The sequence below is a fragment of the Neodiprion pinetum genome, chromosome 6, assembly GCF_021155775.2.
Source record: "Neodiprion pinetum isolate iyNeoPine1 chromosome 6, iyNeoPine1.2, whole genome shotgun sequence".
In the NCBI taxonomy this organism is placed as follows: domain Eukaryota; kingdom Metazoa; phylum Arthropoda; class Insecta; order Hymenoptera; family Diprionidae; genus Neodiprion; species Neodiprion pinetum.
In genome coordinates, this window is record NC_060237.1 from 25,261,354 (window position 1) to 25,287,253 (window position 25,900).

Consider the following 25,900-nt stretch of genomic DNA (forward strand, 5'->3'; position numbering starts at 1 on the left):
AAACGGGAAAATTCTGCGATGTGTTCGTACCTTGAACGTGACCGACGCACGCGTTCTTTTGGGAGCGTGGCGTCTTTTACTCCAGGGACAAAGTTCTCGCAGAGTTCTCTCATCCCGAGTCACGACGTGTCCGCGTCCCTGCATTTTTCTCTCAAACTTTTGTCCTGATCCATGCCTCGCGCCTGTTCGTTCCCATCGCTAGCGCGTCCGAGGGACGAAACCGAAACCCTCTTTGCCTCGACTTTTGTTTATACAAAATCCGGCCGATCCCCGACGTAACGCGGGTATCGCGGTATCACGTCCAATTTCAGGGTTTCGGCTGACTTGAGACTTTTCCGCGGCGACGTTAGACCCCTGCCAATTTAATCCGGGACTCGCCATCTTTGTTTCAAATGTCTCAATCAGATTAACCCGCATGAAATGTAAATTCAAATCCGGTATAAGGAAAGCCTTTCCTGCTTTTTTTGTTCCCTTCTCACATCGCTGAGGAATTTTGCATTCGTACAATTCTTCGATCTACGGATAACATGTTTTATTTGTTTTTTAATTTATTTTTTTACTTTCCGCCAGCACGGCAGTCGAATACACCGAGCGACTCTATTTTTAAACAATTTCCCGATGCATTATCGGCAGCAACGTCGCATCCTTTTCGCTTCGTCTTCCGGCTTCTCGAGCCATTTAATAGCTTCCGCAGAGTTCCTTTTCCGTTTGTTATATCTCCCATTTTCACCCCCGCCCTTATTTCCAGCATCGTAAATCGCTCGACCAAAGTGCTCCGTTGTCTCTTCATTTCTTCGTCCCGCAAGATGCATCTGCATTTTTCTTTGCCCAGCCATCCAACTTTCTCCTCCTCGTTGAGACGGAAAAAATTTCTTTGCAGAAACTTACACGCTGCGTTAAACGCGCAAGTTTTTCCACGCGGCAAAAGAAAATTGCTACTAATTACAAAAGTCGGAGAGATGGAGGGAAAGCGTTGACTCGGTAATCGCGCGTGCAAGTTCGCTCAATTTCAACCGCGTCTTTCATGACATTATGCAGTTATACCGTTTCGCGGAATCGGGATTATCTTTCTTGCGATCGCGGCTCTACCGCCAGCGACTCTTGCAGACAGACTCGGCTTTTGTAAAGTGCCCGGCGATGGCGGCTCCTTTGCAAAATCGCGGCGAAAAATCAAATTCGCAACGCTGTTCGTCGACCCGTAGAAAGTTCAAGTTTTCAACCTTTGCCGCACGCTCTTAACGCTCCTCCGTGTAACAGAGAATATCAGAGTCCAGGTTGCGGTTCCGAGGCTCTAACTTTTGAATTATGTCCTGCGCCCTTCGCCACGTGGTTTTGTAAAGACCATACGCCCGGTACGACCGCACGCTTCGTACTGGACGATAAACTTTGAAGCGAAACGCGGTGTTTTAGGGTTATTTGCATTTAATATGAGCCTCGTCGGAACGCGAGCAAGAAATACAGACTCACCTACCTGCCCGCAAAAAATATCGATTTCTCAATTAACCGCGCCAACTTTCGAAATAATAACCCTTACCATATTTTTCATCGAAATACGTAGCTCCTGATAAAAACTACCGCTTCTGCTGCTGCGGCGCCTGGCTTAATACAACGTTTCTCCATCTACGTATGCAAATTATGAAATCCTTGCTTGAATTTGCCGGTGTATCATTTGAATATTCCCGCCGGAACTTGTACGTGCTATATATATATATATACATGATGAAAAAGCTAACAGTTGGAAAAATAAAAATTATTCAAACCGTTAAACTACAGCCGGCCTTTATTTTTCGATGTAAAAATATGAAAGTTAAGAATTTTCCAAACCCGTTTTCAACCATCGTTTTGCCTTAAGGCATCTTTTATAAGGTTTAACCGTTGAATCAGATGCGATTGAACTTTCGAAACCAATGCATTTCCTACGCATTGCGGATATTGCGGATAAAAAAATTAAAATGTTGTAAAATTTTCTCGTATTCCACCGCACCCGTAACGATTTCCTCTTTACGAGGAAATTTCGTCTTTGTTTACTTCCACCGTTTTTCATTCTAATTTGATATTATAATTCAAGAGGTTTTCGAGCGGATTTAAATGTTAGCGCGCAGAGTTGTAACTCGTACGTCCCCCATTTCCCTAATTGCGCGGTATCTTCGGCTGTGTGTAGGTATACAGTTAACGGCGAGACGGATAATGGATCCATTAATTATTAATCAATTAAAATAACGAGTAAAAATAGTAGTTCGTTATCTCAGTAATTATCGAGCGACCAGATTTTCGCCGTTGGTATAACGAATAATTTGCAGAAAAGGTTAGCTGACAATTCAAAAGTTTCATAATTATATAATCAATCGATTGATCGCGCGGACACATATACGTATATATACGTGTGTATAATGTATTATATATATATATATATTTTATACAGAGCGAAGAGCAAACAGATTCCTCGAGCTTTGCAGGAAGCTCTACCATGCACAATTCCCCCAAGCGAGCTGGCTATGATATTTCATATATTTATCAATTTAATAAAGTGCTTTTAGCGAATTGGCTAAGAAGGGTCGTTTATTTACCGCTGTGAATCATCGCCGGATCGAACTATATCACAAACGAAATGTATAAGATACGTGTTATTTAAGCAACACCGCGGCATTTTCCAGAGCCTTCGAGACACGCGAATAATCAAGGGTAAACGGCGATACTAGTTTTTAGAAATAAATTTTTACGCGTGCCTCGACGTAACGTTGAAAACGATTCGCAACGTTCGATGGGTGAATAACTATTTCAATCTGCAATCGCGCGTGCACAGCGAATCAAAATTTGATTTCGCGTTAGAAATAGCTGTCCATTAATTGTTTTTAACCGCGGAACGTCCGATCATCGCTTCGTTGCTGCAGCTGCACTTTTGACGCTCGATACAAACGCCCGGCACATAAAATGATGATCCGAAAATTCGATGAGCGGAATTAAGTTTGCTCGACTCGATATCATCTCCGGCGATCAATCGCGTTTCGGAACGTTTTTGGGGGCGATTATCTTCCGTTTACGTTGTTTCGGACTCCCGGTGCTAATTAAACGGAGGAGAAGCAAACGGAAAAGGGACGGAGAGAGCGAGGTTGGGGGGGGGTAAACAAACGCAAAGGGACGCGCGACCGGACAACAAATCAAAACGTCCGGGTCCTGTTATGCAATAATAACAATTTACCCCGGGGCCCCGAGACGCCGGGGTTCCAAAACTTCCCAGGTATATGGGTATATGATTAAGACCCCATTGGCCAACCTGGGGGATGTTTTGGTTTCATTATGCCAGACATTAGCCGGCAGCACTTCAACTTCGGGCTTTAACGCAAACTCTTGGCAAGTACAACGCGCAGCGTACACACCGAGGCAAGGACAATAATTCGGCTGCCCGGATCCGGCGCGATAAATTCTGATATATACATATTCATATTCCTGCAACCCTTATGAAATAATCATGGATACGTAATCCCGGGGGACTCGGGGCACCGAAATACCAAATATTCTTCCCTTCCATGTTTCCTTCAGATGTTTTCCTCAATTCTTATTTCAACAACCTTCTCGCCTCGTTACGCCAATCGAATTGCCTTCCTCCTCTCGAAAATTTTTTTATATTTACGTAAGTGTACGCGCAGCCCGGTATCGGGCCTATTATCAACTTCGTCCGGGATTTATTATCGTCGTTTTCAAAGCACCCGAACGGTACACACGACGTACAATATCGGGGGTGGATATGTTTGTACGTTTAATGCGTTAACAATGCCCCTCAGAAAATATGAAACGTGTTTGGTTACACCCTTGCCTGCATATACATATCCGTAAACGTATTATACTCCACCACACATGCATGCCCCGGAGCTCTGTGCAGCTCGGAACGCAGTGGGCGGTCCATTATATCAAGTACCAATGTGATTTATGTACATTAATATGTGTTTACTCGTTCTCTTCGAGTAGTCTCGAATGGTTTTCCCCCGAAGCTAGCCTAGGATTATGTGCGGTATCTCCGTCGACAGACGTGTTTCATTCCCAACGAGTCCTGTCGGGTCGTTAGTTAGTGCAGGGCGAATATATCTATCGCCGTATCTCAACAACCTGCCGCTTATCAGGAGTTTTCCGAGGAAGTTTTCCGAGAATAACCGAATGATCGGGAACAGTCTGCGATAACGTAGACGTGGTATGTACGTAGCTGTGAATTCACGAAAATCTCTTCCTCGGATCATTCGACACCATTCGATCCTTATTCATTATTACATTTTGAACGTTCGTTTACACAAGCTCACTTAGGAACGGAGGCTGGGTTTCGGATATTTTGACATCCCTTGCGAATTCTCTTTCCTCCGCGTTATATTTTTTTCTCCTTACCCAAATCTTTCGTTTCATTGATGTAGCTACATATTATATGTATAAGTACATTCATTCCCTTTATATTCGTAAAGCTCGAAAGAAGAAGCTTTTCGCTTACTCCGTACGCCCGTAAACGTGTTACACGATACAACGAGTAAATCCCATTATTTACGACAGAAACAAATAAATTGGAAAATCCTCAGCTTCGGCGTAAGAATTCTTTTCCGAAAAATACAAGTCCTTTCATTAACGTCACGTCGTATACTAAACCCCGACCAACTTTTGTGCGATAGCAAAAAAAAAAAAGAAGAAAATAGACAATCCCGGATCCTCTGCAGCCTCATACGTATGATACATGCATGCAGTACATATAACGTATGTATTTGAGAAAAGTATGGGTGCATTCCCGCGGTTACTTTACTCTGCTTGTATTACGTTCAGCAATATACTTTCCATACATGTATGTATAACATACAGGCGGTGTGCTTTATAACAACGCGGTATGTTGGCAGAAGGAAAACTCGACTAAGTTTCACACATTGAGTACGGAGGCGCACGAATACACGATATAACTAGGCTCATCGTATAATATTCCGAAATGGATTGTTGGAAGAGGATTATTTTCCCTCTCTCCTTATCACTCTCTCTTTCTCTCTCTCTCTCTTTCTATCTCTCTACGATATGAGCTTGCAGGATTTTATTGACGCGGCTTTAGGCGGGTTTAACTCGTTCGCAGTTTCCGAGAACGCTCGGCTCCGGCTTTCCATATTCTCTTTCTGTATTTATCTCTTTCTCTCACTCTGACTTCCTCGATTTAGTAGAAAATGTGCAGCGATGATCAGCAGTCGCCGCGGCAGCCGCGTGGAAGGGAACGAGTGAAAATGATCGACGAAAATTGAAACGAAACATCCAAACGACGCGATTTACCGCCCAGGTTAAATTTTCGCGGTGTGCAGTCAAGCGGATAAAACTATGCAGGTATGCGTGTATTATATATACCACCTAAATGGCCGAATCAAATCGCGTCCGAGTCTCGTTTAACCTCTACATGTACATGATACGAGCAAACTCGTAGTCCGAAATGCAGGCGATCGCAGTAACGCGTGCACATCGCGCTGTATGGAATGACGAGTTCCCATAGAGTTAGACAAAAAGAAAACCAGCTCCGGCAGCAATCAAGACCCTGCAGTGTATCACTCCCCTGACCCTTGCGCCGCGTATTTACACAGGAATAATACGCGTTATAGGATTAAGTCAAAACATCGAGCCGGATCGACAATGTAAGGAGGGAGAAGGAGAAGTAAAAAAAAAAAAAAAAGAAAAAGAAAAAACGAAAAAAAAAATAATAATAATAATAAAACGGAATGTAAGGGGGGTTGTAAACCGGACTCTACCCCATCGAATTCGGAATCAACCCGCCATTGTTCACCCGTAAATATGCGTACACGCCATACACGTATAACGCATACGTGCGAATACTGGCCGTGACGTATTCCGTATCACATGGGTGAACCAGGCTGAAGCGAGAGGAAGACGGACATTGACAAATGTCGAATGAGACGCGCGTGGACGCGTGCACTGCAAACTGGGTGGTGAGGATCGGTTTAACCCTTTTCAAAAAGTCTCTAGCATCTAGGGTATTAGAGTAGCGCGGGGGGCATGAATTACGAACACACGGACACCGATTCGTGTATATTTTGGTTTAGACTGGGTCGGGTCACAAGCGATTAGGGAGGAGGCTGGATTTTAATCCGGAAAAACGGTTCTCTTCTGCCGGTGCGTGCGTGCAGTCTAGCTCGGCAGATGTTGGGCGTCTCGACGTCGTCGCCGAGTGCAGCAGAGATCCCATGGTGGTCCGTGACCGGGAATTTTGTACACTGCGGTGAGCTGCACTCGTGGCTTAGTGACGTCATCCATTGAGTCCGTGGAACGCGGTTTCTTTTTCCTTTTTCTCGTTTTTTCTTTTCTTTTTTTTCTTTCTTTTTTTTTCATCCTCTCCTTCCCGGGCGTTTTTCATTGTTTTAACCCGAAACAATGCCGTGGCCACGCGAATCGTGATTCGCACGCCACATGTCACGGCTTGTTCTCCACTCCGCGCCGCGTATCGCAAACGTGTGCAATGTGCATACACGTACGTACGTTATAGGTGGATGCGTGCGTAGCTACGTAGCTACGGGTGCAATAAAAGCATACGTGCGTAAAACGAGCGTTGTTGCGTAGGCATCGTGGGAAATTTTTCACGATGCGTCAACGCCAAGACGAGAGACACAAATGTTTGTTCTAATAACCCCCACGCGACTTGGACCATACGCGGTGTGTTTTACTAATTCTTACAATTTATTGTCTCGGTAAAGTTTTAACGACCGTTAGGTTATATCTGGAGAACGTGGAAATATCTGTTCAATTGTCTATTTCTCTCTCCCTCACTCTATCTCTCTCTCTCTCTCTCTCGCTCCTTCTTAATTTTTTTATTGTACAGAATGCGCCTCGGGTTATATACCCTGGAATTCTGATCATTGAAACAATCAAAGAGATGCCAGAGACTCGGGAGAGTCCCATTGCATGAAATAATATGTACATACCCTCTGTTTCTTCCTAAACGAAACACTGTTACACAATTTTCTTTGTTTGTTGATTTAATTCGTCGTGTAGAGAATTTCATCGAATCAGTTCTCTGACGCGTATATAAATTCATTTCCCTCTGTAAATGAACATTTTTTCGCTGCCAGCACCGTTTTCCAGTGTATGTGCCGCTGTGCGGAACAGCAGAGCAGATTTGATTTCATGCAGTCAACATCAGGTTTTTCATAACACACAGACACATACCTATATATATACACATATATACACAGTACAGCCTATGAATTTTTATCGGCTCCTATGTAATATATATGGACAGTTAAGAGTCAACCTTTTCAAATTCCGGGGTGTTGGTCCCTTTGTATATAAATATGATATGAAATTTTCCGCGTTAGGAAACCTTTCAGAGTTTATCAATATTTCACCACAATTCAAATCCCCGCATCCGAAACAGAGCGTCTCACGATATTTTTTGTTTCTCGTTTTCTTTCCATCACCCAGCAAGACTCGTAAGTCGGATAAAAAGTATAAAATCACCCCGCCGTCGGCTGTTCTTCGCCCAAATCTCCGCCCTTCCCACGCACGAGATCGTGATCTCCGTCGCCTGGTATACGCAACGAGGAGTAAAATAAATAGAAGTAGTCTAGTCTGGTTCGGGGGAGTGGCGAGGCTGTGGTCGATGCGAATCGGCGTCGAAGGGCGTCGAAAAGCGTCGGGGGGCTTTGCGATTTATGCCAGGGAGTGCGTCGTCGAGCCTTATCGATGCGCCATTCGTAATTCGTATCTATACACACGGTATACGTAAGTATGTACGCGCGTCACGTATACGAATCGCGACTAGATAGATACGCACTTTTTTCAAGACTTGTTTCAACGATTGTGGCTTGGATACGTAAACAGCCGTAAAATTGGTCCGCTGTTAGAGTATCAAAGTTCACCAAGTTCCGTTCTTTTGTAACGAACGATCCAAGGCAACGCACGGACTATATTATAAATAAGCTGTACATGCATGCATACATACATATATGCATATATATATAAGTATGCACGTATTCGAATCTCCCTATGAGATCTGCGATTCTCTCGCCGGTTCTAACGCGGGTCAATTACTGCGTCTAAGTATCACCAAGTTCGTTATATTCTCCCCGTTCGATTTGGACTCTGTGCAGAAAACGTGTACGCGTGGCCCAATTAAGGAACGTTCCTATTCAAAGTCAAATTCTGCACTCAATCGCAGACGGATTGAATCGAGCTTTTAAATTCGACCTGCAGGCGAGGGTCGCTTACAAGCGAAAAGAGTGGATCCAGTAGTTCCAACTATTTCTAATACACAGTATACACTCTCAAGCCCATCAGTAAAACGTTCGACGCCTGCAAAGATCCAATCTTTTCTTTTATAATAAATTAGCCTGCATCGCTCTTGTTGAAAAATAACAGAGTCGGCGAACCCTTTAATCTAGCCTAATCATGATCCGTTGGAGAAAGTCAGGATTTCTGAGTAAAAGTTAATCCGCAGCACCCTTCGGACCGCAATGTGTTTACAAGACACATACGAATGCCCCCCCCCCTCGCCACCGTAAGGGTGTGTACCCCGTTAATGGGTACCGGCTAGGTGCTATTACCTCCTAAATACTGCTGCAGCCACTGTTCCATCTCCCGTCCTTTCCGCTCCCTTACAGCGACAAATTCTCCCACGTCTCCCGCTAATAGAATAGATCCTTGTTAAGGACCCGGGGGCTCAGCGGAGGGACGATATCGAGGGACGGCAAGGAGGAGGGCCCTTCGTTTGAAATCCACGATTTCCTCCCCTCCGTTTCGCCGTCTGCCCAGGGTGGGGGGTTCTTCTCTGTTTTTTTTATCTCATTTCTTTTTACGCTTCCACCCCGTGCGTTGCGTTGCGTTGCATCGCGTCGGTTCTCCGTTCGGATTAATATCCCGCGAGCAGGCCAGTTTGGCACTTTCGCCAAAGATATATTAGGTATTTGCGCTATATTTCCCTCCTGTCTGGCTCATATTCCCATAAGAGAGACGCGGCTCTCCTCATGCAAGCCACCTAAAGTATCCCGCCTGACCTCAGAGTACATAAAGGCAGATGTCAGACGACCCCTATGTAATAAAACGTGGATGGGGCCTCGTTAAGGTGATCCGCGTAAGCCTTCCCTCCCTTCTTCGTCCCGTCTATAATATCTTTCTCTCTATCTCTCTCCCTTTTTCTCTCTCTCTCTCTCTCTCTCGCTCTCGTTGGCCCTTCCCTTTTCGCAGGGGGCAGACTTGGATCCAGCGCAGCTAAGGTCACGCGTGCATGATACACAAGTGCCCCATGCACTCGATACATTAACCCGAAGTACATGCCGAGTGGAACGCCCGCACGTTCGTTTATCCGGGAATATTTGATGGTAGCGAACGTGCGCAGCCCGTAACGCCCGATCTAACAAGTTAGATCTATCCGTCTGCACGTGACTTTGTCTTTTTGCGTCATCGCCTGTATCAGCTTCAAGCACCCGTTCCCTGATATAAGCCGTACGATGCAACCGACGTTTGTTTGTTTCACTTATTTGCTGTAAATTGCGGGAAAATCAAGGGCTGACCGCACGCTACCGTTTCGGAAAACACGTCAGTCACGTATATACATATGGAACGGGGATTGATGGAAAAAGCGGTTCTTTGAAGCGGGTATCGAGGATCCACGCAGAAATAATGGATCCTTTGAAAAACCATTCGGAACGGATTTTGAAGGAAACGATTCCTTCCACTGGAGCTGGAATTTGATCGAATGGAACTTTCAAGGTTCCTTTGATTTCAACCCTTGAACCCCTGTTCAGTGCGCACTGGTTTTATGGAGACATTCATACCTTTTCAACGATTCCCGAGCGGACGACGTAAATACTGATTTTGAGTGGCATTTTCTGGTCAACTAATTCTGGCTGACTAGCTATTCGGCTCAGCAGCTGACATGTGCCGCGTGACTCGATCCTCAAACACCACACTTCCGTAGCCACCCGTAGCGTAACCCAGCGTTTTGATATCGCAGATATCTCGGTATCCAATACGTCGATTTTGATGTTTCTTCTTTCTATCGAGGCGTCGAACAATGAAGAAAAAACAGATCGATGGATAAAAGTAATGACTTCTATAGCTTCCAAGGTACATGGCAAATACTCGGATAATACTATCGGGAGTGCTGCCTCTTTGAAAATGTCACTATGGTTCACCGTAACCCATGTGTGGTGTTTGAGGGTTAGCATCATGGCCCGAGAGAAACTGGCTGTTGGGTGGAAGCTACGATCAGTGGTTATTGAAATCAATACGTTGACAGGTACATGTATGATCCATCTCGAAGCCTCAAGTATGTAGCGGATTCTAGTCAGAGTATAAGAGAATCCTGCAAACTCACCTTCCAGGTAGAAGTAGCTGATGCTGTTGTAGAGGTTGGTCACGATAGGTTTTATGTTGTCGAAGGTCATCGTCTTGAGTTCGTTGTCCCTGAGGTCCAGGAGACAAATGTTCGGAGCGCCGACGAGAAAGTCCGGTTCAAGGGTAACGAGTTTATTCTCGCTGAGCCTGAGCTTGAGGAGATTCGTCATTCCGTAGAGAGCTTTTTCGGATATATACTCGATTTGATTTTGGGCGAGATCCATCTCCGTGAGCTTGGGCATTTCGGCGAAAGTTTTATCGCCGATCATTGCCAAACGATTGACTCTCAGATCTAGACGCACGAGGTTTTTCAAGCCGTAAAACGTCTCCCTGGTCACAACGGAAATTTGATTTCCACTCAGCTCGAGTTCCTCGAGGGATGTCAGGTGCCTGAACGCCTGGTCGTGAACGACCGTCAGGTTGTTTTTATTGATAAAGAGCATTTTCAGGTTTGGCAGGTTTCCGAAGACGTCTCTGTTTATCTCAGCGATCCGATTGTCGTCCAGGTTGATGTGGGTCAGGTTATTCATCTTCTCGAAGGCGTGCCGCGACAAGTTTACGATCCTGTTCTGGCTCAAATTTATCTCAACGAGTCCCGGTATGTCCGAGAACGCTCGCTCGGCGAGGACGCTCAGCATGGCGTACTGAATCGCGACAACCTCGAGGTGTTTCAATTGCTTCAACAGCTTCGTTGGAATGTGATTGAAGACTCCGTCGGGCCTGAGGGTGAATTTCAGCTTCCGCACCTCGGGCTGAGAGTCGAAGTAACCCCATATCGGCAAGTCGGGTTCGAGAGCGCCGAAGACCCAGCAGTTGACGTCCGTCGTAAGACCCAACTGGGTTGAACCGCAGTAGCAAAACATAAGAGAACCTTGCTCGGTGATGTCGCAGATGTTCACCGGTTTTTGCTTCACATCTTTCGTCTTCTTTTTACTTCGCGTTCGCGACGTCGTCGTCAAGATGGACGGCACCAGTACCAGGATCAGAAACAACGCGACGTGCGTCGCCGGAAGTCTCATTGTCTGCAAAGAGAAAAGTGAGAAATTAACGACAATCGTAATCATTCGCAAGCATTGATTTTCATCGGGATAAAATACCCCCGTCTTCAACAAAGCTCGTCGCGAATATTCCGTCTCAACGTGACACCTTATCCGAAAAGTTTTTCTTGGTAATCTCTTTTTCGCGGTCCTCTTTGTCTTGGAGGGCGAAAGGCAACCGTGATTGGGATAATGCGCAAGGAGAACGAACCTCTGGTCCGTCAGGCTAGTCAGCTGTACACAGAAATCGCAGTCGCGATAGAAATTTTAAAAAGATTAGCGCGGGTTCGATGGTCCGGAAGAATCTCTGAGGGTGGAAAAACAAATGCGGGATTTTCCGTGCAAGGTATAAAGACGCGCCTCTTTCCGCAAAACAAAGAAAACTCCCAGCTATCCGACTGATAGCTGGGACGCGGTGAACGTATAAGCTCTTTGAAAAATTATTCCCTCAAGTGGAAAGTTGCATAATATCCCTCCATCGCCTGCACTTTAAGGTTGCCTTTTATTTTTACGAAAACTTTCATCCGCCTCCTTCTTTGCAGACGCGATGACACATTAACTTTGCATTCAATTTTTTTTTTTTGTTGTCCCCCCCCCCCCCCTCCACACTACTGTCATCTCTTTTTGATTCTCTCGAGTTGAAGCGGTGTTTTCTTACGTTTTTATTTGAAAAAAAAAAACGAATAGTCGTGCACCGAGGGTCAGAGAATCTGTGTAAATTCAGATCACCTTTAAACTCCGAGTGACGTGACGGTATTTATCTGGTTAAAAACTCGTCGCGTTTTCGAACTATCGGAATTCGGTCCCGTCATTTTACATCTGACTAAAGTTTTAAATGAAATTCCATCGGGGTACTCTCCTATACGGTCGATCAGGTGGTGATTATGAGATAACTCGTCACGTTGCTTTGGTAGGTATACATACATGTATGTATAATATATATATATATATATATATATATACACTTACAGTCTGCAGGACTGTATGCACAACGCTTTGTACAACTTTGAAGCGCAGACCATAAACACCCGAAAGTTTACCAATTTCAATTTACCGTCGGAGTGTTTTACCAAATTTTATCCAACGCACCTGAGCCGAGCATCCGCTCTCACTTTCCTCCGTATAAGGTTATCGCTTTAAAAACTCTATTCTTCACTTCGGGTTCCTCGACGTATATTTTCTGCTCCTTCCCGAAGGAGTTGCCCTCGGATCCTAAGACGCAGGTCCAACCCTGCCGGGCTAAAGACAAATTGATGAGAAGCGAGCTCGAACGTGCCTGCGTGCACCTATACGGGAGTTTTCGAATACCCAGGTGGTCCCTCAACTGCCAAGGAATTCCTAACCGATTCGCTTCGTCGAATAGAGAATGGCCAAAAGACATCCTCGTAAGGGAAGAAGAGCCGTGGCACTAGCCCTAGGACGCAACTTGGAATGCGTTTCGGCATTCCATTTATAGCAACTAGCTCGAATAACTCTTCTCAATTTAAATCTTATCTGGCGCCGAGGCCAGGCCCCGGGACCACCCTTCTTATACCCCTAAATATATCCTGGCTAGACCCCGCATGTCTGGTTCTAGGCTCTTGTCTTCTCCCCGAGGTCGCGTCTGTCGGACATGATAAGGGGAACAATTTTCAGCTGTCTGCTCTCGTGGCCTCTGTCTCTCTCTCTCTCTCAAATCCGTTCCGTCAAGTGGCTCGTGCTCTATTACTTAATACCCTTAAAGCGGTGCGATCTAGGTCCGCGTCTGTTTACATCGGGTGGGTGTAAAAATCGGAAAAAATTGTATTCTGCGACCGATAATATGCGTTCCAGCCATCGCAGGGAACTTGTGAACGATCTTTAACCCCGAGTTCGAATGGAAGATGCAGAAGAGAAGTGTTGCGCTGTAATACAGTTGTAAAAAATTACGAAGGAAATTAGAGACGCCCACGCGAGTGTCTAATCACCGTCATCTCGAGTGCTTTCTTTCGCCCGAGGTTCTTAGGACCTTTGAGTATACGTTCGGGGTATTTTAGGATGGTATTTTCGAGGGCGTACTTGAGAGCACGCGAGTCTGACCCGCGGCTATACACGCACACGCAGAAACGGACGCAAAGAAACGAAACGAAACGGAACGGAACGGAACGAGAATCGTCGAATTGTTAAATGTAGCGTTTTGCGAAGGAATATATGCTGGATACGAGACATGTAATAACGTATCCGTCGAAATGTATTCGTTATAGGCACAAGTTATGCCGATATACGATCCCGAAGAGCGGTGTTACGATAACATACAAAGAAATCCGATAAATATACTCCGATCGATTTATCTGGAGTTCGGTGCTGCGAAGGAACCTAAATTTTCATTAACCAAATAATTCAAAGATGCTCTTTCCGGGATCAGTGATCTAAGGAATTGTGAGTTAGCTTAGATTCGCGGTTATGACTCAGCGATGCGAGATGCAGCCGTGTGTAGCAATCAGCCCACGTTTCCTACGATCTTTTTGATTTACAACATTCGCGTTGCTTCTTTTCTCGTAAATCCTTTCAAATAATGTTAGAACCGAGTTTGTCTAACCCATTTCAACTAGTCATAGCTAACGAGCCTCAGGCTGTACGCTCGTACCCACGCATTGTTGAGGAGCCGTTACCCACGAGGAGGTAAAGAATTTGCGAGTGAAAACCAAGCCGTGGATTCTCTGATGTAATTTTTTTGTCCAACTTCTTTTACTTTCTATTTTCCAGCTCTCCGTATATTTTTCCATTACCGGAATGTATTTGGTTTTTTTTCGGTCGGACCAGAACAGGACGGCAAAAATGTTCCAGTTGGAAACTGAAGGAATGAGAGAAAAAAATTCAGAGAATTTTCCGGACCACTGCAGGAATAGTCGTTACAACGTTTGCCCTCGCGAGCTAAAAATCCCTGGCAACAATTGATCCTCGCATGAGCGATATCGCGAACCACGTATAACCGATACAAAATATTTCACCTCGGGTGTTAAATGCGTTGCGGATCGGTGTTATTACACTTTTTTCACTTATTTCCGAACTCGAAACTGATCTGAATTTCAGAGTCCAAACCCTGTGAGGAGATGAAAGTAATTCGATGGACATTGGATGCACACGAATCGGGGTTTGATCTCTGGTGTTGAGTTTTACCTGCGCAATGTAACTGAGTGGAAAGCGATAGAATTGCAAGGATCGGGTGACGTCACTGGACAGATATTGCCTCTTGGGTATCAGATCAGAGCCAAGTGTCACGTGACTAGTCGAGTTACTCGTGACGTGTCTTCGCTCGTCTTTTTTGCCCTACTCGTGTAGTTGGGGTGTTCATGCCAGGTAGACGCAACGGAACGACGCCTGTCGAATCACGTTTCTGGAAGTTATGTCCACTAAAAAGGTCCGCAGCAAAGTACTCGATAATAAAGAAGTTAAAGGACAGGCATAACTCTCGCTTTGTATCGACATCCCTTCTTCGAACGAGGGTGAAGGGAATGTGTGGTTTTGTGCGTTTGCTTTGCAGTCCGAGTAGAGTCCGAGCTCCATTGTTCGGTCCGTGACTGTTTAAAACGGTGAAAATGACCGCGGAGCTTGCAGCGACACCAACCGAGAGGATCCAGAATGATCGTTACCGTTAATTAAACTTACTAACGTGTCGCATAGCTAATGTAAGTTACTCCGCATCATGTGGGTGTAAATATCCCGGACTCCATATGCGCACTCCAGCGCCCGATGCGCGTTGCATCGAAGTAAAAAACGCCCCCTGGAAAAAGGAAAAATCACGTCCGCCATTCGTTCGTTGACATTTCAAAGCCGCACACTTGTACACCCTGTGTTTCCACGTAAGCTCGACGCCTGCGAGTCGCGCATACCGTCTACAGCCGCAGGGCTTGACGCCATAAATATGTTATGGGAGGTTCGAAAATTATTGTCGTTATGACGCGTGGTTCTCGACCGAAAAATAGCTGCATTTATAAAAATGTATCCGAGGTCATAACTCGATCCAGGAGCCACCGCGCGTTGTACGCTAAGCTGCGGTTTTTGTGAGCTTTGATACACGTGTAGTGACGTCATCTGTCCCGCAGCACGTACGGGAACCGCCGGGGCTGTAAATTGAACCAATGTCGGGGCATGGAAAACGGTTAAAAATAAACCACGCTCACGCCCAGGGCTCACTCAGTTTCTCCCTAATCTTCACCGACAATTCCTTCAGGACTCGTACCGATGTGTGCGGGACACAGTCGGGGAATCGGGGACCCCCCTTATCTTGCGGCAGTTTTCGAGAGACGTAACCTCCTCGGCCGAGTCACCCCATCCCCCCCAATTAAAAGTCCTATAGATATGTACGCCAGAACGCCGCGTCAAGAATTTGCGAGAGTTCGTCCTTCGGGAACCCTGTGATACTATACAGAGGAAGGAATCCGCGAGAAATCCTTTGACCCTTAACACAGAGATCACGGGAGACCTATGATTTGAGAAAAGCTGTGCTTTCGGGAATTCGCGCGGCCAGCAGACGCTTCTACCCGAGACGTCGGATCCTACCCACTTTTAACCTTTGGCGTCATATTGGTAACTATTCTTACACCACCTATTTTATATCAATTTTTTGTATATTTACGAAACTTTTCAACATTTTTTTGCGGTTTTTTTTTATATTTCTGATAGGGTATTTTATAGGTATTCAATGCTCCAGAATAATTATTGCGATATAATGTGAATTATTATCGTTAGGAAGAAGTTGTTGAAAAAAATCGTGAAAATTGAAGGAATAATTCATTTCCGAGAAAGCTACCCGTCTACACGTATACATGTTTTATATAAAATATAAGTTTTTGGGTCGCTGATTCTGGTATCGGATTTCAAAAATTCACTACGGCGAATCGAACCAGCGCCTCCGAAAACTCCTGCATATAGTTTTTTGACCGGATTCGATCAAATTTTATATTTTCGACCGCCGTATTGGATACGGCATCTTGAATTTTCCAAATCTGATTTCAGATTTGTAATCAGCGACCCCAAAAGCCCTACAATACTATCTTGTTGTAAAAATTGCGTCAGCACAATAATTTGTTATTCAAAGGTTTAAGACACCTTATATTTACTGTTCAGGTTTTATCGTGCATAAAATTTCGTGTGTTCCGCCGCGACGTTGATTTTTGACCGATTTCTCGAAAACATAACCGTTGGAAAAAAACCTTGAACATATTTTTCGGCTCGAAGAAAACCGGTGCGGGAAATTTCAACATTGAACTATTACTCACTATAAAGCGTAGTATTTTCGCGAAAGTGGGTATTATTAGCCGCACAATCAGACTCTCCTCCCCGACATCCGGACGGGTGCGGAAATTTTTTTAAAAGCCTCCGGAATCGTGGCTGGTTGGGTCGATCGTGCTCTTAACGGGCGCGCCGATACCTTAACGATTGCCTTAACGTCCTCCCGAGGGTTCGTGTCGAAAGAAGAAGGAAACTTTACAGGGTACGTGAATTAGGCGGGGGGCGGTAAAGGGGTTGAGACTGGAAGCGCGGCTGTCATGATGCGGTAAAAATCGACCAGCGGGAAGATTACCTTCGTACTTACCCGGATAGGAATGGGATTACACCGGAGGAAGTGCATGCAAATCCTTACCCGTGGTAACAACCTGGGCATAATACGTACGTACGTATACATGTATATGTATAAAGCAAACTGCAGACCTCCGCTAAGTTATACCGTTATGAATTTGCATAACGCGAGGTACAAGAAGGCCACGTTCGTAATAAACGTCAGAGACCGCGCGTACGCGACCGCATTATTCGCGACATCAATTTGAAAAATTTAGACCGAGTCGCGAGTCGTTGGTCATTGAATTTATCCACATTTTTTTATCCCGAGCGATACGATTCTCGCAAGAATTTCCCGTCTCGTTTATCGTCTTTGCGACCACCGTTGCTGCTCCTTCCTTCCTTCCTTACTTCCATCCTTGCTTCGTTAAGCACGCCTCGTGAGATCGGTTTTCGCGTCGTTACTTACGAATATGGCTATGACAACGCGGCGATCCGTTTCGCAACTCAATATCGTTATATGCACATGTTTCTACGTGACGTAAGGGTGATCGCTCGCCGTTAGTTGATTAGTAGGAACGATCGCGGCGAGCGTGACTTCGTTACCACTATTGTCTCGCGTCTATTTTCACGCCGGACGTGTCGCGGTGTATAGATATATGTATGCTGTCAGAGTTGGTCGAGGTTACATGCTCGCGATCGTCTTTCCTGTGCACCGATGTCACTTCCTACGCATTCTGTGTCCCTTGTTAGTTTATTTATAATTTTTCTCACGGCACGTTTTAAACGATCCGATCGTAAACCTACTTTTCGAGTATACGCTAACTTAGAGCTGACCGTTGGAAACTGGTCCATGATTAATGCGTTGTTCATGCCCTAGCCAATAATATAATACTCGCAGGGTTGCATTTTTAATGCTTTGAAATTTCTGGTCGAAATTGTACGTAACGATATTCGAAACGTGTATTCTCGGTGGTATACTTGTACCTAGAACTTCACTGGATGATAAAAACGATTATTGATTCTCTGAAATTCTACCAAGCTGACCAACTATTATACTTTCCTAAGACTCGCACGATCGTTTGTCATACCAAAATCATCCCGAGGATAAATCTACGTAACTTTTTAAAGACGAGATCGGGTGATATCATCCTACGCAGCGAATAAATACACTGGGAAAAAAGTATGTCGAAATTGATCGAACCGCCGGATTTCACGTTGAATTCTACGCCAAAAATGTTACGATGATTCAACACAACATTATACGCTATGTTATTTCAGGAGTCTTTTTTATACAAACTAGCTCATCGAATGGACAAATTTAAAATATCAAAAATGTGTCGAGTGAGTCGATTTTAACATATATGTACACATACGCGCCCAGCTGCCTGACGTGAAGCGAATCGAAGCTTGAAACCGTTGAGAATACTTATCCACCGCTAAGGTAAGTGAGGTATTAAGGTAATTCCTGGCTTCAGGAGGTTGCGAAATTTCTGCTAGTTAAGCATGCGACACATATAGTGCAGGGAGTGCTCCGCTGCAGGATATGCGCCTTGCAGGGGTAGGACAAACGCGAAGGGTGAACAATGCTCGTTGTTGGACAAAGAGGAATTCACTAAGGATAACGTAAATCTGACGCTCCGAGAGGGTCCGACTAAACTGACGCAGTCTCGAGCGAGAGACTCGAAAATAAATAGTATATCTAATTTCTCCTGCATGCGCGTCGCCTGGAGTCCAGACCTTCTTCGTCGGCAACCTAGCCGTCTTGTTCCACGAAACAATACTCCTCCCCGGCGTCTCTCTCTCTCTCTCTCTCTCTCCGTGTCTATACAGATTACACCCGACCGACGCCGCGGCTCCTTTTTTTGTCACACCCTAATTTGACTAATTATTTATTCAAAGACCACCGAGATGAGTCGGGAGACATGCGGGCGACCGCAGCGGCTACGCCGGTCTTGTCACCGGAGTGTCAATGGCCTACCAAAATACCACACACTCCTATTTATACGCACAAAGAGTGCGCGACATTCGGCGAGATTCTTTCCAACGACCAGTGTCCCATATTCGCGTAAAGACAATTCAACGTTACCGTTGGATAGATTTTTTTTTCCTTGAAAAGAATTTTTACGAAACAGATTTCGAAGAGCGAATATCGAAAGGAAAATAACGAGCTTGCGATCTTGAACGAAGACGTGTCTGACAATCCTGCGGAACGACATCGCCGCGGTTGTTGTTCGCAGTTCTGTCAAGTCTGGACGGTGGATCGACGACGTCTAGAGTTTTGAGTTACGCGTCGTAAATTGATAATTAAGAACGTTTCAATTTGTTTGACAATTAGAGGCCTCGGAAATGCTGCAGGGCGTGGAAAATGGTCAAAGTTAGAGCCGTTCGCGTGGTACAGCCGCAGAACCGCGCGCCCATACTCGTACTCACATACACACAGGCAAGACGGACATAGAGATAGAAATGGAGAGTAAAGCTAAGCCAAGGCATTCCCCTGGTTAAATAGACGTCAGCCGACCGTAAATTAGTGGGACGATCCCTTGTTTAATTTGGAAACCCTTCTGTCAGCTGTACACAGTAGTGTACCAAAGTTACACGTGTTGGTCGAGACCCCGGGATGTTTGCATAAATTCAACGCATGTTTATACACACAGGGCGTCTAGTTTTCATCTTCTCGGGCGAATATCTCCTCGAAACCATAAGATGCGGTGGTTTTCTCAAAACGCTATGTCAACCTTCGAAAACTACACCGTCGTCTCTCTTCCCGCGGCTCGAATCTTTCGCTCTCCGGGTGAAAATTATTGCGCATTACGATATACCCGAAAGCGGACAATTTGTAGGGATAGAAATGTGATCGGTTTAGTCCGTACTCTGGGTTCAAAAATACCCGGAACGCTGGAGAATTCTTACGAGCTAGAGAAATTATTATAGAATGATAAGGGATCCCCTGTACCCTGTACAGCCTGTATTCCGTGAGTGTTGAGCGTAGCAGAGGGTTCGGTACCGAGGGTTGTGTGTAGAAGTTTAAACCCCCCGGAAAGGTGTTTGTCTGCTGCAAGTGAGCATGTGCTAACGACCTCCCTAGTTCACTCCTGACTGTTGGCTCAATCTAAATTAGAAGACATATCCGAGCGTCGGCTGTTCAGATAAGAATGGGTAAGTGTAAATTTATTCAAATTTTAATTAGCGCAAGTCTCGCGATGTCTTTTACTTTAATTAGTTGACATATTGTGTCAGTCTTTGATTAAACGGATCTTTCGATTAAAGCAATCGGTCTCCCGTCTTCGCTGTCTCAATGCCCTGACATTTACTTACACAGTCTTTGCAAGTCATTCGCAGAATGAAAAAATTATATATCCGAAGTAATACGATAAAAAATGAAAAGAAGTAGCTAAAGCTAAATAAAAATAAGGCACAACTAAGCTTTCGGCTTACAAGAGTTTACAGCTACGCAAGATTCCGAATGTGAATAACTAAATCCACTTGGCTTTAGTCACCATAGAGTCACATCCAACACTGCACAACGGCGGGCGGAAGCTGATTGTAATGTCAGGTATGCTAATGTTCGAGAACTTGCCACGATCGAACAATAACTCGACGTTTCTCGTCGGATGAGACCTAAATAAGGAGCTGTAGACGAGTCAGATAGCAAAAAACCAATCAGCCGATTCAAATGCAATTGTATCAGGTCCGCAAACGCTGTCGAGTAATCTCGAATAACGCGTAAACTTCAACGAGTAATTTTTTTTCCTCACTCTCAGAGTTTTACGACCTTTGACAATTGACCCTCTAGATATATTTGAGTTTAATAAGACTAAATTCTCGGTAGGTACAGCGTCAATTCGAAGCAGCGTGGCACAGTTATTTTCTTAATCGTTCTGGTCATAAATCGTGAAATCAGTCATACGGCAATTGAACCCCAGAGACGTTGGTACGGCTTCTAGTTAGACACTAGATATGGGATAGTTTGATTGGCTAAAACAAGTATTTAATGGTCTCTGATTCACGAACTACTCTCAACATAATCCAACTATTATTAGGCATCCCTGCGCTCGCTAAAAGTCGCTCGTACACGGCTTCGAGGTCCGTAAGTCCCTCGCGGTGAAACAGGCGTTTGTCTATATTTAAACTAACACCTCCCCGCGCGAAGCTGTATCATCTTTTCTTTCTCTCCGCTCCTATCTTCGGCGCTATCAGGCTCAACGACAAGATCCCTCGTTATTATCCTCTCTTCCACCTCGAGTTGGCTTTTTTTCCATTCTCTCGCTGTTTCCAATTTAATCTGCCGCGTTTCGTCTCGGAAACGATGTTCAACGGTAATCGAATGTTGTTTCCCGACAGAGATGAACCGTCACTCAAAGGTATACCCGTTACAAGTACACGCCTTTCGTTTCAATTCAATAAAAATTTCACCCTCGGTGTCCGTCAAATATCGATCTGCATTACCCTGCGGCTGAAGAAGTAACACAAAAAAAAAAAAAAACAACAACAACAAAAAAAAAAATTAAAAACCTCACGGCGTGATGCGTTGAAAAAGTTTGGTGTGAAAATCTTTTCACTATATCCCTGCGACAAGCTATAAATAGAATTTAATAGGCCTCGAGAAATGCTTTCAGCCCTATTTAGTTCTTCGCGATGTTCGCGGAATGAAAATTCCAGACGCGAATCCCGAGCCGTAGAATGACACTAAGGAAGTTTCGAAGCTTCTTAAGAATTTGCCAAATACACACCCTCACTTTATACGTACATTCTGCTCACACATACGCTTTCCGCACCCGCCTAGGGATATTTCTTCGCTGGGTAAACTCGCGACGTGGGAGTTTGTTCTACTAGGAAATATTTTACATTTTTCCAATATCAAGTAGACGTTTATTTACACTATACGTATAGATAAATGCATATATTCCGTGTGTACGACTGTGTGTGTGTGTGTGTGTGTGTGTGTGTGTGTGTGTGTGTGTGTGTGTGTGTGTGTGTGTGTGTGCGGAACTATCTCGCCGGCCATGTGCTCGTCTGGTAGCGAAAATCATAGTTTATACACCAGTCGTTTATTAGCCATTTACGGAAAATGGGTTTGGCTCATGCAAATACCTGAGAAAAGGCGCGGAGGCGTGTTTGAATATTAATCAACTCCGTAAACCACAGGTATACTCCCGCCTGTGCTGAATACCTTCTCCCGAAACCTCGTAATTCTGCGCAATCATTCGACTCGGTTAAATCGAAGCGTTGAAAAGTCCGCAAGACGCGGTCAACTCGCATTTTAGAAAGTCGGAAAATATTGTGCAACGGGATGAGGTAGGCGCCCAATTCGATTCATTAATAACCACTTGACGAGGCGTGCCGCCTCCACGTCTGTAACAACACAACGCCCACGTTCTTTTATCCGTTATATTCATCTGGATCTCTGCCGTAGAAAACCAACGATATTGTCCGATGTCTGGTTACGATTTAACAAAGAATTATCGCGTGTTCACCGCACGCCTAAAACGGACAAAACTCGGTAGCGTCGTGTATGCGGCATTTGCGTGGATTATTAGCAATTCCAAGAGACAATTAAAAATGTCGGAATCGGGGGTAACGACCCGTGACGTGTACGGTCTGACGTATGCGGCTGTGTGACAATCTTTTTTCATCCCTCACGATCAGCCATGATATTTCCCTCCGATGTATACATATATGTGAGCTCACCCGGCACGCCAGCGTTCTCTGCACGCGTATAAATATACGGAGACAATCGATACACCTATCAGATAGCAGGTACGTACGTAACACACTCAGGCACCCCGAAGCACGCACATGTCGAGAGGGTACAGGATCGTTTTAATTCACCAGCCTCGATTCGCCCCGGAGGTAACAGCCGTCCGGAAAAACGGTTCGAAAGATAATTGTGTGGCTGAATTGGATCCGCCAGTCGATGTTCGACATTCGACATTCGACGTTGAATCGGAGCTTTTTTTCTTACTTTTTCAGACCGTAAGAAGGAGTGTCTGACCGGTGCTTGTAGCCGGCAGTTTTGCTCCTCGGCAGTCCGGACCGCCGTCTCTTTAATCGAAGCTCCGACTTGCCTAATCTGCACGATTAGCAAATATGCGCGTTTAGAAGGTACGGATGCACCGTGTTTATCTTAATGCCCGGATGCGTTTATCCGTGTCCATTCAGCTTTGGAAACAAATCTTTGGCTCCGGTTAAAATGGTTTCAGCCTGCGCGGGCGTACCTAAGCAGGCGTGTTAAGTGATAGCGGGTCCTTAATTAGAGAGAAAGATCCCAATCTTAATTTCTCCGTTGCTGTAGTCGCAGTTAGCTCGCGGGACGCTCATCCTGGCGATGGAGCCAAGTTTGTTTGGACGTTGGACTAACGCCGGGGTAAACAGCGGCGGGAAGACGGTGCAGTAGGTGCAGCAGGACTAATTAATTACCGTGAGAGAGTGGGAGAGAGAGAGAGAGAGAGAACTATAAACCACGTCGTTATAACGACGAGTGCTACCGAGTACGGGTAAAAGCCACGCGAAAAACTTGAACAGCTCTATCCGGAACACTGGGAGTGGCGGACTGCTACGCATTCGGGAATAATTAGGAGTATAAAAGGTGGCTATTTTCACCCCCCGAGGCTGATCCGGTACACCTTCAGCGAGGCGTGACCATTTCGAAGGGTGGAGGAGGGCGCGCGGAGAAAAAGCCCGGGTTTTACTATCAGTTTTAAAATCGACGAAACGGTGAAACGGCGATAAGGGATCTTTGTTGCGCGTAAACTCGTCGGTAATTCAACGCGGGGGAGAATCGGTCACTGCGCCGAGCGGTTAAGAGCCGGAGTCTCGTTGTCGGAACGCTGATAATGGTATTAATTATGTAGTCAATTACCAGCGGGCGGGTGTGGCTATCGTTTTACGAGAGTTCCCTTTTCGCATCAATCTAACACTGTCAACGTCACGACACGGGCGTCAGCTTGCCGGCACCCTGCAGCCAAGTCGGCACGAAATAGCCGCTGCGATTACGACTGTCTCGCTGGAACTTTTGCCGTCCGCGACGTGTTCCGTGCTACCGATTTCACGAACGACCGATACATCCGTCGTTGGGGATGAGAACGGCGATACGATAAACGGACCCGTTACACCGTTCCATTGGGAGATCCTCCCGCAGTCCAGCTGTCGAAAGAATGACGAGGCGCTACGGGTGCGGGCTTAAAAGCTGCACGATTTCGATATTAAAACCAGGAATCGAGCCGAGCCGATCGTGCGTTGACTGTTTTATTGTTAGACGCAATTGGGTAGCTACGTGTAGAGAGTTAATTTACTCCGCGACCTCGTCCCGGGTGGGCTTCCAAAATTGCATCAGACCGTGTCACCGACGGTACACCACTCCCGACTCGCACCTTGTCGGTCAGCTTTGCGGTTTCCCGATGCGATTGTTACCGTTTATCGCGATAATGAATGCAAATATTTGGTCGAGATGAAAAGGCCGGCCGGGTTAAACACCGAGGCGAAACAGCGCCGCGGCGAAATTCGACCAGACGGACAACCGGTGCTGGGCTTTTAGGTTACATTGTTTGGTTTCGTAATGAATCGTTAAAAATAATCGTTGTTAAAACCGAAGCAAAACATCGTTTCTACGCCCGAAACCGTCTCGTGTTTCGCACTTTGAAAACGGGGACTAAAAATTGTCAAAAACGATGCACCTCGTTAGTTTCCGGCGTGGACAGCTCCTCGATTGACCGATGAAATAATACTTGGTGTTTACGTGAATACATATTGACTCTCGAAGCACGATAGCCGCGGTGATTACGAGAATCCTATTTGATTACACCGTCGGTATTACACAGACATCTTCGATTAGCGATAACGCAGTGCAGCTTCGTAAATCGGTCGTACAAGTTGGCTGACGGCTCGGCAGGTGTGTATAATAAATTCCCACGAGAGACGACGAGTGTTGCGTTGAGACGCGCACGTTTTCTACGAGTCCGGGGAAATATCCCCATAGATATTCAAAGGGCCTAGCTGGACGCACGTGTGAGCTTGTGAATATTCATCGCGACTTCCCTCGTAGGACAACTAGCTAGGCGATGACGAGTGACGACAAGCGTTGTAAGACGAGGCGTCGTTGCGTTCCATGACGTCACGATCACCCTGCATCACGGATCCATGGGCGATCTAGCGCCTCGCGCGTTCGACGATCTCCTTCGTTGAGAAGTCGTACGATACGCGGGTTTAATTGGAAGGCTAATAACACCGCATAACATCTCGGATCGAAAGAGGGTGGATCACGAACCGAGTCAAGAGTCGGGTCGCGTGACTCATGCCACGCATGGCTGCAGCGTTGGGCCAAATATCGATAGCTTGTAAATATTGGGAATTGCCTCTTTTCCGATCTCGACTCACGCCGGATCGGCGCATACACGTGGAAATGCATTCAACGTCGTTGCAACGTATTTTCGGATCACTTCGAAGAATGTTATTCTCGGACTGCGGGAGGAGGGATGTGTGCCACTTCGTCTGGCCCAGACGTCGTCGTCGAAACACCGGGCCGATTGATCTTTCATACTCGTCCGGCGATATTTTTTACACGTCGCAATCGCCGCTGTCGGAGGAATACGAATGAAATTTTAACGTATACCTATCGCGAACGTTTTCGAGTGTTTCTCCTTGGCCCTCGCATGAGTGAGGGGAAGAGAGGAATTCCTTTCGGAACGAAATCGCTTCGAATGTGTTTAGGGAAAATTCGTTCAAGGCTCCTTTATACGCTTGGAAAATTTGAAATCGACTCTTTCGCCGAAGATCAAAGGGGGCCAAAGGACGTTTAATTTACTTTACGCATGAGGGGATTTCAATGAAATCTCGATCTTAGATCTCATCTTCGAGGCACGCGGATTATACTGGTTCTTGCCCGTCCTTCAAACTTGTCAAAGTTATCGCGGTCCTCTCGCCAGCTTGGCTCGCGTCTAGCCTTTGACCGGGCTCAGTTTATCACTACAATTAATGGGAGGATCAGGTATGTG

The 25,900-nt window shown here is 45.6% G+C and overlaps 1 protein-coding gene across 1 annotated transcript in view; it reads right to left on the reverse strand.

The window, feature by feature from the left end:
• Con (connectin) overlaps positions 1–25,900 on the reverse strand; it is a 61,311-nt gene that overhangs the window by 8,600 nt on the left and 26,811 nt on the right. The window contains exon 2 of the mRNA XM_069136888.1: positions 10,331–11,372. Within this exon, the coding sequence (XP_068992989.1) occupies positions 10,331–11,369 (1,039 nt within the window). The 5' untranslated portion in view covers positions 11,370–11,372. The remainder of the gene's footprint in view (positions 1–10,330; positions 11,373–25,900) is intronic.